Below are 13,200 nucleotides of genomic sequence, written 5' to 3'. Positions count from 1 at the left end.
TTACTAGACTGGCGTTGGTTCAAAGGCTAAGGCTATCCTTCCTAAAATGGAATGGCGCGATATCGAAACTTTGCTCCCTTACAGTCACCACAGACGTGGGCTGCAACAACACTCTTCTATAACTATTATTTTTCAGTGTCTAGGGCATGTAACTGTTCAAGCATTTCCAAGGCGTCTTCGGGTCCAGGAAAACTTGATCTCAGGCTGATTTGCGGGTCCGGCACGCTGCATAAAGCGACATTTCGGATATATACCTGACGACCAATTCGCCAAAAGCCCTCCCTGGAGCATATACAAAAGTTCTGGGTACGACTGGAGGTGACATTCCGAATTATCTATTCTTTACTGAAACATCAAATCCTACCATCATGGCTCTAAATGGCCTGTCCGGCGCCTGGAGCCCTTCCAGCTGGAGAAACAAACCGATCGTCCAGTCGGTGACGTACAACGACGCAGGCTCGTTCAAGCAAGCGACCAGCAAGCTCAACACACTACCACCGCTGGTGACGCCGCGGGAGATTGTCAAACTCAAGAACGAACTGCGCGAGGTGGCTCTGGGGAATGCATTCCTGCTGCAGGGCGGCGACTGTGCCGAGCTGTTCGACTACTGCAACCAAGACATGATCGAAGCGAAAGTGAAGCTGCTGCTACAGATGTCGTTGGTGCTGGTCTACGGGGCGAAGAAGAAGGTCGTGCGTGTGGCGCGCATGGCGGGCCAATACGCCAAACCACGCTCCTCGCCCATGGAGACGATCGACGGCGTGACCATGCCCAGTTTCCGCGGCGACATCCTGAACAGCTACGAACCGGATCCGGCGGCGCGGGAACCCGACCCCAAGAGACTGGTGGACGCCTACTTCCACTCGGCCGCGACGCAGAACTATCTGCGTGCCGCGTTGTCGTCGGGTCTGGCCGACCTCCATGCCCCTCTGGACTGGAGCCTCGGCCACGTGCGCGACCCGTCAGTGCGAGATCAATACCAAGTCATGGTCGAACGGATCACGGACACATTGGAGATGATGCGCACGATCGGCCTCGACACGGGCGGTGGCTTGGAGACGGTCGACCTGTTCACGTCACACGAGGGCCTCCTGCTCGACTACGAGCAATCACTAACTCGACTCTTCAAGCACCCCTCCAACACGCCCGCCCCGACGTTACCTTCCACATCTGCAACCGCCAACGCCCAGGCCAAAGCCCGCAAGACCTCTCTCCCGACACAGCTTCCGCCGCCTCTCCCGCCGACGCAAGGCTACTACGACACATCGGCGCACTTTATCTGGATCGGCGACCGGACCCGACAGTTGACGCACTCTCATGTCGAGTTCTTCCGAGGCATCGAGAACCCGATCGGCGTCAAGGTTGGCCCGAGCATGCCTCCGTCGGATCTGGTGCCGCTGCTGAACATTCTCAACCCGGGCTACGAGATTGGCAAGATCGTGCTGATCACGCGCTACGGCCACGACAAGATCGGAACCCATCTGCCGGCGCATATTCGTGCCGTTCAGGCCTCACCGCACCGCGACACTGTGGTGTGGCAATGCGATCCTATGCACGGCAACGGACGCAATGCTACAGTGACCCTACCCAGTGCCAAGTCCGACTCGGACGGCACTGCCAAACCCGAAACCACAACCATCAAGACCCGCCGCTTCAGCGATATCCTGTCCGAACTGCGCCAAGCTCTCCAGATCCATCGCTCCATGCACAGCTACCTCGGCGGCGTCCATCTCGAACTGACCGGTGAAGCGGTGACGGAATGTGTCGGTGGCGCCGAGGGATTGACCGAGGAAGACCTGAGCCTCAATTACACCACTTTTTGCGATCCGCGGCTCAACGAGAAACAGGCGCTCGAACTGGCGTTTCTGGTAGCCGGCTTCTACAGAGAAGGTGGTGACAATAAGAGAGGTGTCTAAAGGGGGATCCCAAGTACGGGTATGCAGGAAGGCATTTATCGTTGGATGTATGACTCACAGGCAATGGAAAGGAGTCGTCTGATGGGTGTAGGTTTACATGTACAATCAACGACAAAACAGTGCAAAGACTCTAAAGATCATAGAAATTGCACAATGGTGATGGCTCGAACAGCATAAATGCAGTGGTCAGAGGTTGCGACATGAATTAGGTTGGCCAGAGCACAAAATAATAAGCATGTACGGGTTTTTTATGATTACGCTCTTACAAGCAAGAAACACAGGCTTGCTCCTTAACATATAATACTAAACCAGCCCGCCCGCCAGAGCAGTCATGAGTACTACTATGCAAAACGACACCCACGCCATCTAAAGAAAGGGAGAAGGAAAGAACAAGGCAGTGCGCAGTCTGTATCAATTGACATTCCGGATGCAGACACCATTCCATTCCATAGCATAGAATAAGTCCCGGTTCGCCGTATCCTGTTCCCACATCGCACATCATCAGACCACAGAGCGTTGCTATCCCACGCGAATACACAGTTCTCTCTGCCAAAAAACGAGCAAAGAACACAGAAGACAATGAGTGAAGAGAGCACCTAGCCCGTGCCTCTCTTCCACGGCAACAAGGGCTACTACTCCTTCCTCAAAGGACTACCCACGAAAGGCTTGAAGCCCGATCCCGAACCCAGCCTCCGTCCTACATTCAAATTCCCTCCGAGAGTCTTGCGTCTTGCAGCTGCGTCCACAGGTTTCGACGATCCAGCCTTGTCCTCATTGCCATGACGACTGGTCGTTTTGACCTGGAATTTGCGTCCGTTTCCATTCCCTGCTTGCCGAGTCTTACTGCTCACGCGAGGCTCGCCGTCTTCCTCACTATCATCTTGGTCGAAAATGCCCTTGTTAAGCTGTTTCGGAGGCGCACTCGCAGGGACCATTTCCTTGCCCTTGCCCTTCCCTTTAGCCAGAAAATACGGCGTCATGGGCGTAGCTGCCGTGCGCGGATCGTAGTCCACGGTCAGTGAAGTTGATTTGGGGGTAGTTGCTGCTGACACGCGCCTACCCTGTCTGCCCTTCGATACCGAAACAGAGAGAGGTGTGTTGCTCATCATAGTCGAATAGTCCTCTCCATTCTCCCCTAGCTGTCCTTCTTTGCCCGGGGCAGCGGTAGACATGAGAAAGCCAACATTCGCGGTCTGCCCGTCCTCTCCCACAGTAGCTGCTGCGGGAGAATCATATAGGTAAGTGGAGTCAAAGGAGGTCTCGGTCTCCTCCCCGACATCGCCTTGTGCGTCGACGTCCACTTCCTCCGAAGGCTCATTATCTTGTTCACATTGGGCAGGCTCTTGCTCTTGCCGCCCTCGCACGGGTGTATTGATTAGATCCATCTTCATCGCTTCCGTCAAACCCAGATGATCGCCAAATGTGAACCGTCTGTTCTCTTTTGTCGTAGAAAGCAACCCGTTTTCGTTGACCAGCATTCTGGGTTCCATAGATCTGCGTCGCCTCGAACCTCCACGAGGGAGGATGCTTGAGTCCACGGCATAAGCTGATTCATCGAGCCACTTGCCTTCGCGGTAGCAGTCCAACACCCAGCCCACACCTACGCACAAAACTTGGTTTTGAGCGGAGCGAACCTTTTCTAGCGTCCGTCTGCCTCCGTCTTTGTACACAACATGTGTTATACCGGTGCCGATATTTGGAGTCTCTGCTGGATCAGATTCATTCTGGTAAGCACCAGACCCGGCCGTAACGCTTGATCTGGGATTCCATCTCCATTCTTTGACGCAGCGAGCACCCATAGCCGTAAGCAAATCGACGAAGACACCGGATGCATCCATACCCTCAGTAGTGTGAATATCATAGTGCACAACGGCGCCGTTGAGAATCCCTTCACTCATCGCCTGAAGAGGTGGCCGGCTTGTCTGGGCCATCTTTGCTGCAGTCTTGCTCTTGAGAAAAGTAGTCGGCGTCTTTACTTTGCTGGAGGTCACTGGGGTTTTGGTTGTCGAAGGAGTCATCCTCGACGGGGGTTCGTTAGCAGCGATGCTGCTACGGCGTTTGCTCGACTGGGTGCTCATGGCATAATGAGGTGTGGCAGTCTGATTCGATTTGACAGACGAGAGTGCAAGGCTACATCTCTGTGATGGGACCATTGGTGTCTTGAACAAAGCAGAGCCAATCGTAATGACGGTGTCTTCTTCCTCATCTCTTGCAGATTCGTGCTCTGCAACATATTGGGCCTCGATTTCGTCAGATGTCAGCTCATCGCTGGGTAGCTCAATTCCATCCAGTGTGCTATCTCCAAAATCTTCAATTGCAAAGCTCATTTGGCCAGGAGTAGTTGGCTGACTGGCTAGTGAATGGGCCGGACTAGGGGCTGCGCTGCGGATCCTTCTCTGAGGTGACAACCTCACCTCGTCGGTTGTTCTGAGTGATCCAAGAAGCCCAGCAGCGGGAGCCAGTGCATTTGCTTGCTCGCCAAGGCTCCGTCTCTTGGTGCCGAATGAGATGGCGGACACCGAGTTCGACGATGAAAGAGATCTTGGCCGCTTTCTCTGACCCTTGAGCGGCGACAATGTGGATGGTATCTGACCTTCAGGACGGAGTGGTACTTTCGACACGGTGTGGACATACCGTGGGAGGCTTGGATCAGGTCGAACTGGCGTGACGTTGAAATCCATGTCCACGACGACGTCCTCGCCGTTGTCTAAGCTACCTTGCGTCGATGCTGGAGCTAGGGCAGCAACCGTCGACATATTGGATTCAGTAGTGTGGAGGACAGTGCCGTCTGGCTGTTCAGCAACTTCCATCGGCTGATTACGGCCGGGTGTGTCTTGATGATTCTTTGCCATGTCCTGATCAAGTCGAGACCCCAGCGGAGAATTCAGCTCGACATTCAAGTCACTGGGTTCTGTCTGTGCATGGTGCTCAGGCATGGCTGATGGATGCTCGCCTTCCATAGGAGCCATATTTTCGTCTCCATAGAAATCAGAGGAAGTGGACAACAAGGACTGCTCCTCATCCATTGTCTCAAGTTCTGGCACGCGGTCGTACCCATCTTGACCCACCATGGTCTCACGCTGTTGCTGAACATCCTCTTCTGGGTCAGCGAGCTGCTCAGCCTCGTTGGCAAGTTCTTTGAAATCTACCATGGCAGTGTTCGAAGCGTGAGTGAAGTTGATCAGATCAGTAGTCAGTTCGCCAGGCTCCTGTTCAAGCGATTCAGATTCTTCCCCGCTGTCGCCGTCATCATGGTTCTCAGTCGTAGGAAGCTGAGGTGCTAAAACATCCTCCTGGACAAGGCCGTGGAGGTCCTCGTCATGTCGGGTTGCAATATTGTCATGATCTTCGACTTGATCTTCGAAGTCCTTGGCCTCCATGCTCTCTGCAAAGAATGCTGGTCCAGTGGGGCTTCCAGCCATTGACGGAGCAAATGACAGTCTGCTCGCCACTGACCTGCGTTTGTGACCGTGTCGCAGCGGTGTAGCTTGTCTACTGACTTCCACGGTTCCCTTAACGTGCATTCGAGCAAGAGGGGAGAAAGGCTTCTGTGATGTAGGCTCCAATGCCGCCAACGAAGCTCTCTTCTCTGGGCTGGCAGCGTGCCATCCGCGAACTTGAGTTGCAAGAGGAGTGACTCCAAGGGCCTTGGTAGCGCTCGATGGCACGTTGCCCGTCGACAAGCGTGAACGAATGTTAGCCCCTGTCAGACTGGGTCGGAAGCTCGGTCGCAGCAATGTGTTGTCTGGTGTCTGATCCGCCGCAAGTTCGTCTTCAGAATCATCGTCGTGGCTTCTAATGCGGGTGAACAGAGCATTCGAAAGCCGAGGTCTTCCAACAGGTTCGTTCGAGACTGGTGGTTGATCATCAGCGTCAGACACAGACACAGGATTAGGTGATGCTTCAAGGGTCTGCAGCATATCCTGGTCATCGTCGCTCTCCTCTTCAAATGTAGAATCGATCATGGTCTCGTCATCGTCAACGTTGGGGTTTGCCGTACGATCCAAGTCTTCGCTGGCTGGAATCAAACATTGTTGAGCAAGGTTTTTTCCCGTCTGTGCTAAGCAAGCGCCTTCATCATCATGATCGTCGTCCTCACGGTTGTGTTCAAGGGCCAGGTCCGATTCGATGGTCTCCAGGGCACATGTCACATTGGGTTTTACCTGGTCCACCTTCAAAGGACTTCGGACGTTGAGAACAGATTGGTCGAAGTCAACATCCTCGTTCGATGCGTGAGCCAGTTCATCATCGCTCAATCTGTAGACTTTTGCCATCCGCTGAGGAGAAACAGAGGATCTGAAATGCGATGTCATTACAAGATCGACATCTCCAGGGCTCTGGGACTGCCCTGCAGAGCTGGGAGTCGCCTCTTTCATCGGCGAGTTCTTCTTCGGCGAAGTCGGAAACTGAGCAGGGGTTCTCTGCTTCGAAGGTGAGAATAGGCGCCGAGCGGGTGAAGATAGCAGGGCAGTCTTCAACGGGGAATTTCTGGATTTGATAGCAGACGGAGGGAATATGACTTTGTCTGACAAACCTCGCTTGGGAGATTGTTGAAGAAGAGAATGGCTGCTCGAAGGAAGCAGGGCACCTGGCGCAGAACTACTCGTATCCTGAAATTGGGCCGGGAAAATTGTGATACCTTCGGGTGCGCGTCGTGGAGATTCCTTCAATGAGTCCTTGTTTGGCGAGGAAGGCATACGCCGAGGAGGACTCATAATGCCTACCGCCGGCGGAGCACTGGACTTGGTCGGAGAGGTTGCGTTCAGAACAGGGCCGAAATCAAGCTTCTTGACCGGTGATGCGGAGCGAGGCATTGAAGGAATGATACCTCGCCGCGGGGAAAGGCTGAGGTCGCGAACAGGAGTCTTTGCACCGGCGAGTTCATCCTCCTCGTCATCCTCGCTATCTATCGGTACAGCTTTGGCAATTTGCGTGATCTTTTTGGGCGTCAAAATCCGGGGCATGACCTTTTCAGTCGCTTCCGGTTCCGTCTCGTCGATGGATTGCATCGGTGGCTTTGGGGCACCGCGCCGAGTAGTCTTTGTAGATTTCGTGACTGCTGGGTTGCGAATAGGCTTTGCGCGCATACCTCTACTCGTAGTGTCGGTCTTTCTGGCAGTGGTGGTCGCTGGCTTCTTTGCGGTTCGTGATTTAGTGAGAGTCGCAGGACGCTTGTTCTCCTTCTCATCTTCGTCACTGGGAGGTTCTTGGAAGGTCACCTTCTTGCGAGCAGGAGCAACGACGTGGACATTCGGTTCTACGAGCACAGAAGAGCTGGTTGACCCTCCTCTAGCTCGAGTTTGTCTGGTGGATGGCTCTGCAATTTTCGTCTTTTCAAGAGGGTCAGCGACTGCTGCCTCCTTCTTCGGTCTGCCTCTTGGCTTCGTTCCTGTGACCGTAGTCTTAGTAACGGCCTCAGCTTCCTTGGGCGTCGCCACTTTTCTCCCTCTTCCCCTGCCACGTTGATTTGATTCTGCTTCGATAGTCTCTGCAGCGGCACCCGCCTCCGTCTCCTCAACGCGGTTTACGGGAACAGCACCTCTCTTACCCCGAGTCGTGGTAGATTTAGACACTGTTGCCTTCTCCTTCTTCGATTTCGTGGAGGATTCCTTTGCAGGCTCTGGTGTTGCTTCTGATTGGGGCATTGTATCGACATTTATTCCCTCCAGAGGTGTGATTCTAATCCGCCGTCTTGGAGCTACAGCCAAGGTAGACTGTCCAGCCTTCGCCGAGGCTCTGGCCGTCGTCCGCATAGATGTGGATGTGCCTGCCACCTTCTCGGCAAGGCCATCATCTTCTTCACTGCCGCTCTCTATCGTTTCCAGAGCAGCTGTGACATTGGAAAGTGTGGCACCTGGTTTTCCTGTTCTGGTCGCTCTGGTCGCACTTGAGTCTTTCTTTCCAACTCGAGACTTTGCCTCGATCGCTTTAGTCCGGGTTGTGGTAGGTATGTCTGAATTGGTGGTGGGCGTGGAACGGTTTAATCTCGTTCGGGATGTCGTAGGCACAGCTGGAGCACTCGTGCTTGTGGATTGGATTGCTTTGGTTCGCGTCGTCGTCTGCCGAGATGCAGCCGCCGATGTCTTACGTTTGGCTGGTTCTTCGACCGTCACCGTGGCCTCAGGAGCAGCAGCTCGGGCGCGTGTAATGCGTCGAGGTTTAGTCGGACTGGCTGCTTTTCTCGGCGCCATGGTCGACTGAAGCCCGGCGGGAGGAGAGGCGGTCGTGGGTGGAGGGTATTGATTGAAGTCAAATCGAAAGAAGAAGCTGCGTCTGAGTTTCAGAAAAGGGGATAGTGGTGGAACAATATTGTAGGGCTGGCACCGAAGGTAGTCCCAGCAGATTGCTTCGGGCTTTTGTCTCGGGACGCGCCGTCAAGGATTGGAATCTCGAGTCCCGGTGTCTCGACCGTCCTGACTGCACTTGGTGGGAGTCGTCAGATATGTCAGATGAGACGCGGTGGTTCTGGTGCGGATGAACCAGCGACGTCCGATAAGCTGCTGTTAGTAAACAGTGATCAAACGACCGAGTGGGAAAGTTGCAACGCGGGAATGGAAAGCAAGGCAAACAGGCAACAGGAGCGGTGATGGTGTTGAATAATGATGTTCACGTTGTTTATGTTGATATTGCCCGATGCGGCTAGTCTGAAACCCCGATTCACGCGGAGAAATACCCGTCACGCCAATACAAGCCACGGCCGGAGATTACCGACGACAAGAGAAGACCTCGATACCAGATCGTAATTCTCCTGCTACGGTATTGAAGCATCATGCCCATTTCGATAGGTATGATTGTCACTCAATTACATTTCCACTATCGTGTCTATAGCCCAGATACCCAACCTACTATGGTGACATTTTCCAATGTGCCCAACTTTTTGTTCATAATGCATACACTCAACTGCACATCTTATGTGATGAAAAGCGGTCTATCTTTAGCAGGCCAGGCTGTACAGTGGAGTGGTGGGAGGCGGAGTGCCAGCGCCGACAAGCCCGAAGCTGGGGTCCGCCCCGGTGTCCTGGAGGATGTACCACCAGGTATTGATGTCGCTGGCAAAAGCGTGGCAGGCAACATCATCGTAGTATGCCTTTGCGTTGTCAATGGAGGCGACCGCCTGGCCACTGGTCGCGCCCGAAACCGGCCAACCGGTTTCAGTGATCCAGACGGGCTTGCCCTGGCTGACGGCTACGGTGACCTCATAATCATCCCAAAAGGTGGCATTTGCGTTGGCGATGGAGTTCTCCTTCGTTGTTTCGTAGTACGGGTAGGCGTCAACCCCAAGGAAGTCGCAGGCTGAAATCAAGGCATTCTGGCTGGAGTTCGTCCAGTCATTGTAGGTGTCCACGTGGCCAACGGGCTTGCCATCGACGGCAGTGCCAGCAATGGCGGATCGAACTTGACCAATGTAGTTGATGAGGACATCCGGCCCAGCACCGGCTCCCGAGTTGTTTTCGACGCCAATGGGTGTAATGCGGTAGATGTCCTCGGATCCGACACTGATGCCGGCGATCAAATCGGTGAATGCCGTGCCGTACTGAGCAATGGCCGCGTTGAGGGCGGCGATTTCATTGGCAAACTGGGCGTCACCAGCAGATGCCCACAAGCCGAGTAGCAACGTTGTGCCAGTGTTGATGGCAGCGGGAATAGCTGAAATGGGAGTATTGGTGGTTCCGTCTTGAATCATAGTGTACAGGCGGGCAGAGGTGAAGCTGGAGCCCACGAGATTCTTCGCCGCGTTGAACTCGCCCTCAAACGCCGCCTGGTCTCGACCAGTTGAGCCATAATTGAAGCCCTTGTATGCCGCCAAGGTGGAAGGAAGGGCAGCCGCGAAGGCAAGGATGTGGGAGAAACGCATGATGAGAGATAAATATAATGTCGAAACGAATGTCAGAAGCCAAAATGTATCAATCACTCAGAAGAAATGGGAGGATATATTATACAGACGGAAGCGCAAATACTTATTGAGAGACGCAAAGCAGCGGGGGAAGAGCACTGGGCAGGTTGAGGTTGATGTTTCAACTGCTCAGGCAAGGAAAAGCTCTGCCTCCGTCGTTCGGGTGGCGGCGACCATCAAGGAAGACCCTGGTAGACACAGTCTTGAGGTGCATACCTAGTGGATAGACTCCAACGTCAAGGAAGAAGAGCCGCCTAGTGGACAAAACTGGGGAATGGAGCAGTTGATGAGGAGAGTCATTCGGCCATGACGAGTACAGCATGCATTTTGTCTGAGATGGACGACGAATGACAAAAGGTGTCCTCGCAAGCAGGTTCCTGGAAGAGCGCCAGAAATGGGACGGCATATGCCACATGGAACATGGAGAATCTCATCCAGTGGCTTGGTACGGTCACCGAACATGCGCTGCCAGTCAGCCCCTCCTGCAAGGAACACATGCGGTGGTGTGAAGGATGACATGGACAAGTACGGCATTGAATTTTGGCGCTGCATGAAGCTGGATGGTACTGGACAACTGTCGGCGTGGTAGCGGAAGAACGAGGAAGAAAATCTCTGTACGATTGGTGATGACCTGGCAAGCCAGTACCTGCATAGAACGGCCGCCACTAACAAAACAGCGATGAACGTCAGCGCCAGAGTAAAGACTCAGCCGCAGGGTTTCAGTGCCATCGTGTTGACCATGCCACAGTCTACGCAGCTTGTCATCCGCAGTAGAGGCGTCTTGCAACAAGGACGTAGACGAGGTATGTGAGTATTGGAGTACAGTGGGTGGTGGATGACTGGGTGCGGTTGCTTTTGCCATGAAACTCAACCACTCGCATGGATCGGTCGGGTTCTCCACCGCTCAGCATGCGCGGCGACAGTCGTCGACCTGATGGCGGGTGCAAAAGCAGAGTCGACTGACTGCGGCAGTGCAATGAAGCGCTGCGGCAATCAGCCATGGACATGGTGGCAGTAAGGAAAGGCGGCAACCGGAGCAGTAGTAATGTAGGTAGGAAATTAGGGAGGAGGAAGAGCATATTAAAAGCAGCTCGTCGGACAGCGAATTTATTTCACCTTTCGCAGGCGGGTTTTCGCTGGCGACTACTGTTTTTGCCAAGTCTCTGTCAGACATTGAACATACATTTTTGACACGGGGCTGCCATGACAGGATATGGAAGACCACAGGCGAACAACGCAGGAACACAGCATGTCTTGCATCAACTTGAATTGTATATGGACACATGACACGCACTCACAACTTCATCCCCAGCGCCTTGTGCACCTTCATGCTCTGTCGAATACTCAGATCTAGCATGATCTCCTCACTCCCACCAGGGATCTTATATGCCAAAGTATCCCGGTACAGTCTCTCGACCTTCCCGCCCTGGCCGCCACGGGAGTACGCCAGACCGCCAAAGATCTGAGCGGCCTCCTTCGTGCAGAACTCGAACGTGGTCGTGGCCTGCGCCTTGAGACCGGCAATGGCACCGCCCAGTCTCAACATGGCTTCCGTTTCGCCCATCTTCTCGCACTGGTAGATGATGTTTTCCATCCAATTGTAGCTGGCCTCGATTTGACGGGCCATGTGTGCCAACTTCATCCGGATAACCGGGTGGTTGATCAGTTTCTGGCCAAACGTCTTCCTCTTCGACGCATACTTGACCGACTCCTCAAAGCAGACGCGCGAGAAGCGGAGACATTGGATGATGATGCCAATGCGTTCGTGGTTGAAGTTCGTCATGATCACTGTAGCGCTCCCGGTCAGCGGACAAGTTCTTCGCTTGGTAATACTCAAAACTCCGCTCCAGCTCTCAAAACATACCTTGGAATCCCTTGTTGGGCTTTCCCAACACGTTCTCCACGGGCACTTTGACATCTTCGAATGTAATGTAGGTGGTTCCGCTGCTCCAGACACCCTGGCAGTCCATGCGGCGGGTGCTGACTCCCTCTCCTCTTTCGATCAACAAGAGACTAACTCCGTTCATGCCTGGTCCGCCCGTCCGCACAGCGGTAGTGAAGTAATCACACCAGATGCCGTTAGTGATCCATTTCTTCTCGCCGTTGACGATGTAATGCTTGCCATCCTCCGAGAGCTTGGCCTCACATGTCAGATTGGCCACGTCTGAGCCGGCGTCTGGCTCCGTGATGGCCAAACATATTCTCTTGTCACCAGCAAGGATGCCGGGCAGGATGCGATCCACCAAGGCTTTCTTGCCATACTTGACGAGAGGGGGGCATCCGATACCAAATCCGCCGATCAGATTCCATACCAAGCCACCAGAGCCTGTCCTGGACAGCTCGTCGGTGAGGAGCATCTCGTGGAACAGATCCCACTTCTCCGGTGGCACGCTCTTGACCCTGTACGGTGTCAAGTGTTTGGGATATTTGACACCCAGCAATCCGGCCAGATAGCCTCGTTCGCCCATTTGCTTGTAGATGGTATCGGGAACCTTCTTGGCCTCGTCCCATTCCGTGACATAGGGCTCGATCTCTGATTCAACCCATTCCCGGACCTCGGCGCGGAGAGCAGCGTGGGTTTCGTTGAAGTAGGGCGAGTGGTACTGGCATCATCAATTAGAGGTCGAATCGCCAAACACCATGGATTTCCACTTACGCCTTGATACCAAGCCGGGTCTCCGAAAGGAATGAGGGATCCATAAGGTTCCAACGCCTCGGCGGCTTCCGCAGTCTCTTGCACAGCTGGTCCTGGCGCAGCAGCGACAGTGCCCGGTTCCGGTTGCGGCAGGGCCTTTTGCTGCTTCTCCTCCGCCGGAGGTGTGGCCGGGGGAGTGGGCGGAGCCTCGGCCTTCTTGGTATCCAATGAACCAATTTGCAATTTGGCCTTATATTTCTTCAGGATGCTTTCGTTGTGGTATTTCCAGAATTGCTTCGAAGCGTCCTTGCCGGCCACGCGCTGGAGGACTGCAAATCGTGTCAGAACATGAGGAGATATCGCCGCGGAAGGTCTGGAAAGAGAAGCGTTGTAGCGCTAAGGATCTCGGTGACTTACTCTTCTTCCCGCCTGCGATCTTGTCAGTACCCGTCAAACCCCGGGGCTGCAGATGGGTCTCGACATACCTGGATGCTCATCTTGGAACTTCGTCACATCATAGACATCATCGTCGACGATGATGTAAAGGTTGTCGGCTTTGTTGTGGGAAGCCACATCGGCGGCTGAGAATGTTTTGGACATCTTCAACGCAGCTCAGTCGACAAACCGGATATCGAGACAGACGGGACAGCCTTAGCAGTACAAGGGCGATCCAGGAAGCGCAACCAACAATGAGACAATGAAGTATTGAAGACAGCCCAAACGCAAGAGATGAATCGAAGGAAGATGTAATAGCG

At 54.0% G+C, this 13,200-nt stretch overlaps 4 protein-coding genes across 4 annotated transcripts; 1 reads left to right on the top strand and 3 right to left on the bottom strand.

The window, feature by feature from the left end:
- Positions 1-368: 368 nt before the first annotated feature.
- On the top strand, positions 369-1,916 carry A1O1_01081 (3-deoxy-7-phosphoheptulonate synthase; the record flags this gene model as incomplete). Its single annotated transcript, XM_007721995.1, has 1 exon — positions 369-1,916. One exon carries the CDS (start codon positions 369-371, stop codon positions 1,914-1,916), a length of 1,548 nt encoding a protein of 515 aa, XP_007720185.1.
- Positions 1,917-2,548: 632 nt separating this feature from the next.
- Positions 2,549-8,107, bottom strand: A1O1_01080 (uncharacterized protein; the record flags this gene model as incomplete). Its single annotated transcript, XM_007721994.1, has 1 exon — positions 2,549-8,107. One exon carries the CDS (start codon positions 8,105-8,107, stop codon positions 2,549-2,551), a length of 5,559 nt encoding a protein of 1,852 aa, XP_007720184.1.
- A 743-nt stretch (positions 8,108-8,850) lies between these two features.
- A1O1_01079 (uncharacterized protein) lies at positions 8,851-9,771 on the bottom strand (the record flags this gene model as incomplete). Its single annotated transcript, XM_007721993.1, has 1 exon — positions 8,851-9,771. The coding sequence occupies one exon, from the start codon at positions 9,769-9,771 to the stop codon at positions 8,851-8,853; it is 921 nt and encodes a 306-aa protein (XP_007720183.1).
- Positions 9,772-11,104: 1,333 nt separating this feature from the next.
- A1O1_01078 (uncharacterized protein) lies at positions 11,105-13,045 on the bottom strand (the record flags this gene model as incomplete). Its single annotated transcript, XM_007721992.1, has 5 exons — positions 11,105-11,598; positions 11,675-12,413; positions 12,467-12,774; positions 12,863-12,874; positions 12,931-13,045. 5 exons carry the CDS (start codon positions 13,043-13,045, stop codon positions 11,105-11,107), a joined length of 1,668 nt encoding a protein of 555 aa, XP_007720182.1.
- Positions 13,046-13,200: the final 155 nt, after the last annotated feature.

Source organism: Capronia coronata (genome assembly GCF_000585585.1).
Source record: "Capronia coronata CBS 617.96 chromosome Unknown acBCG-supercont1.1, whole genome shotgun sequence".
Taxonomy (NCBI): domain Eukaryota; kingdom Fungi; phylum Ascomycota; class Eurotiomycetes; order Chaetothyriales; family Herpotrichiellaceae; genus Capronia; species Capronia coronata.
Note: the sequence above shows the minus strand (reverse complement) of the source record. Positions and strands in the feature narration are given on the sequence as shown.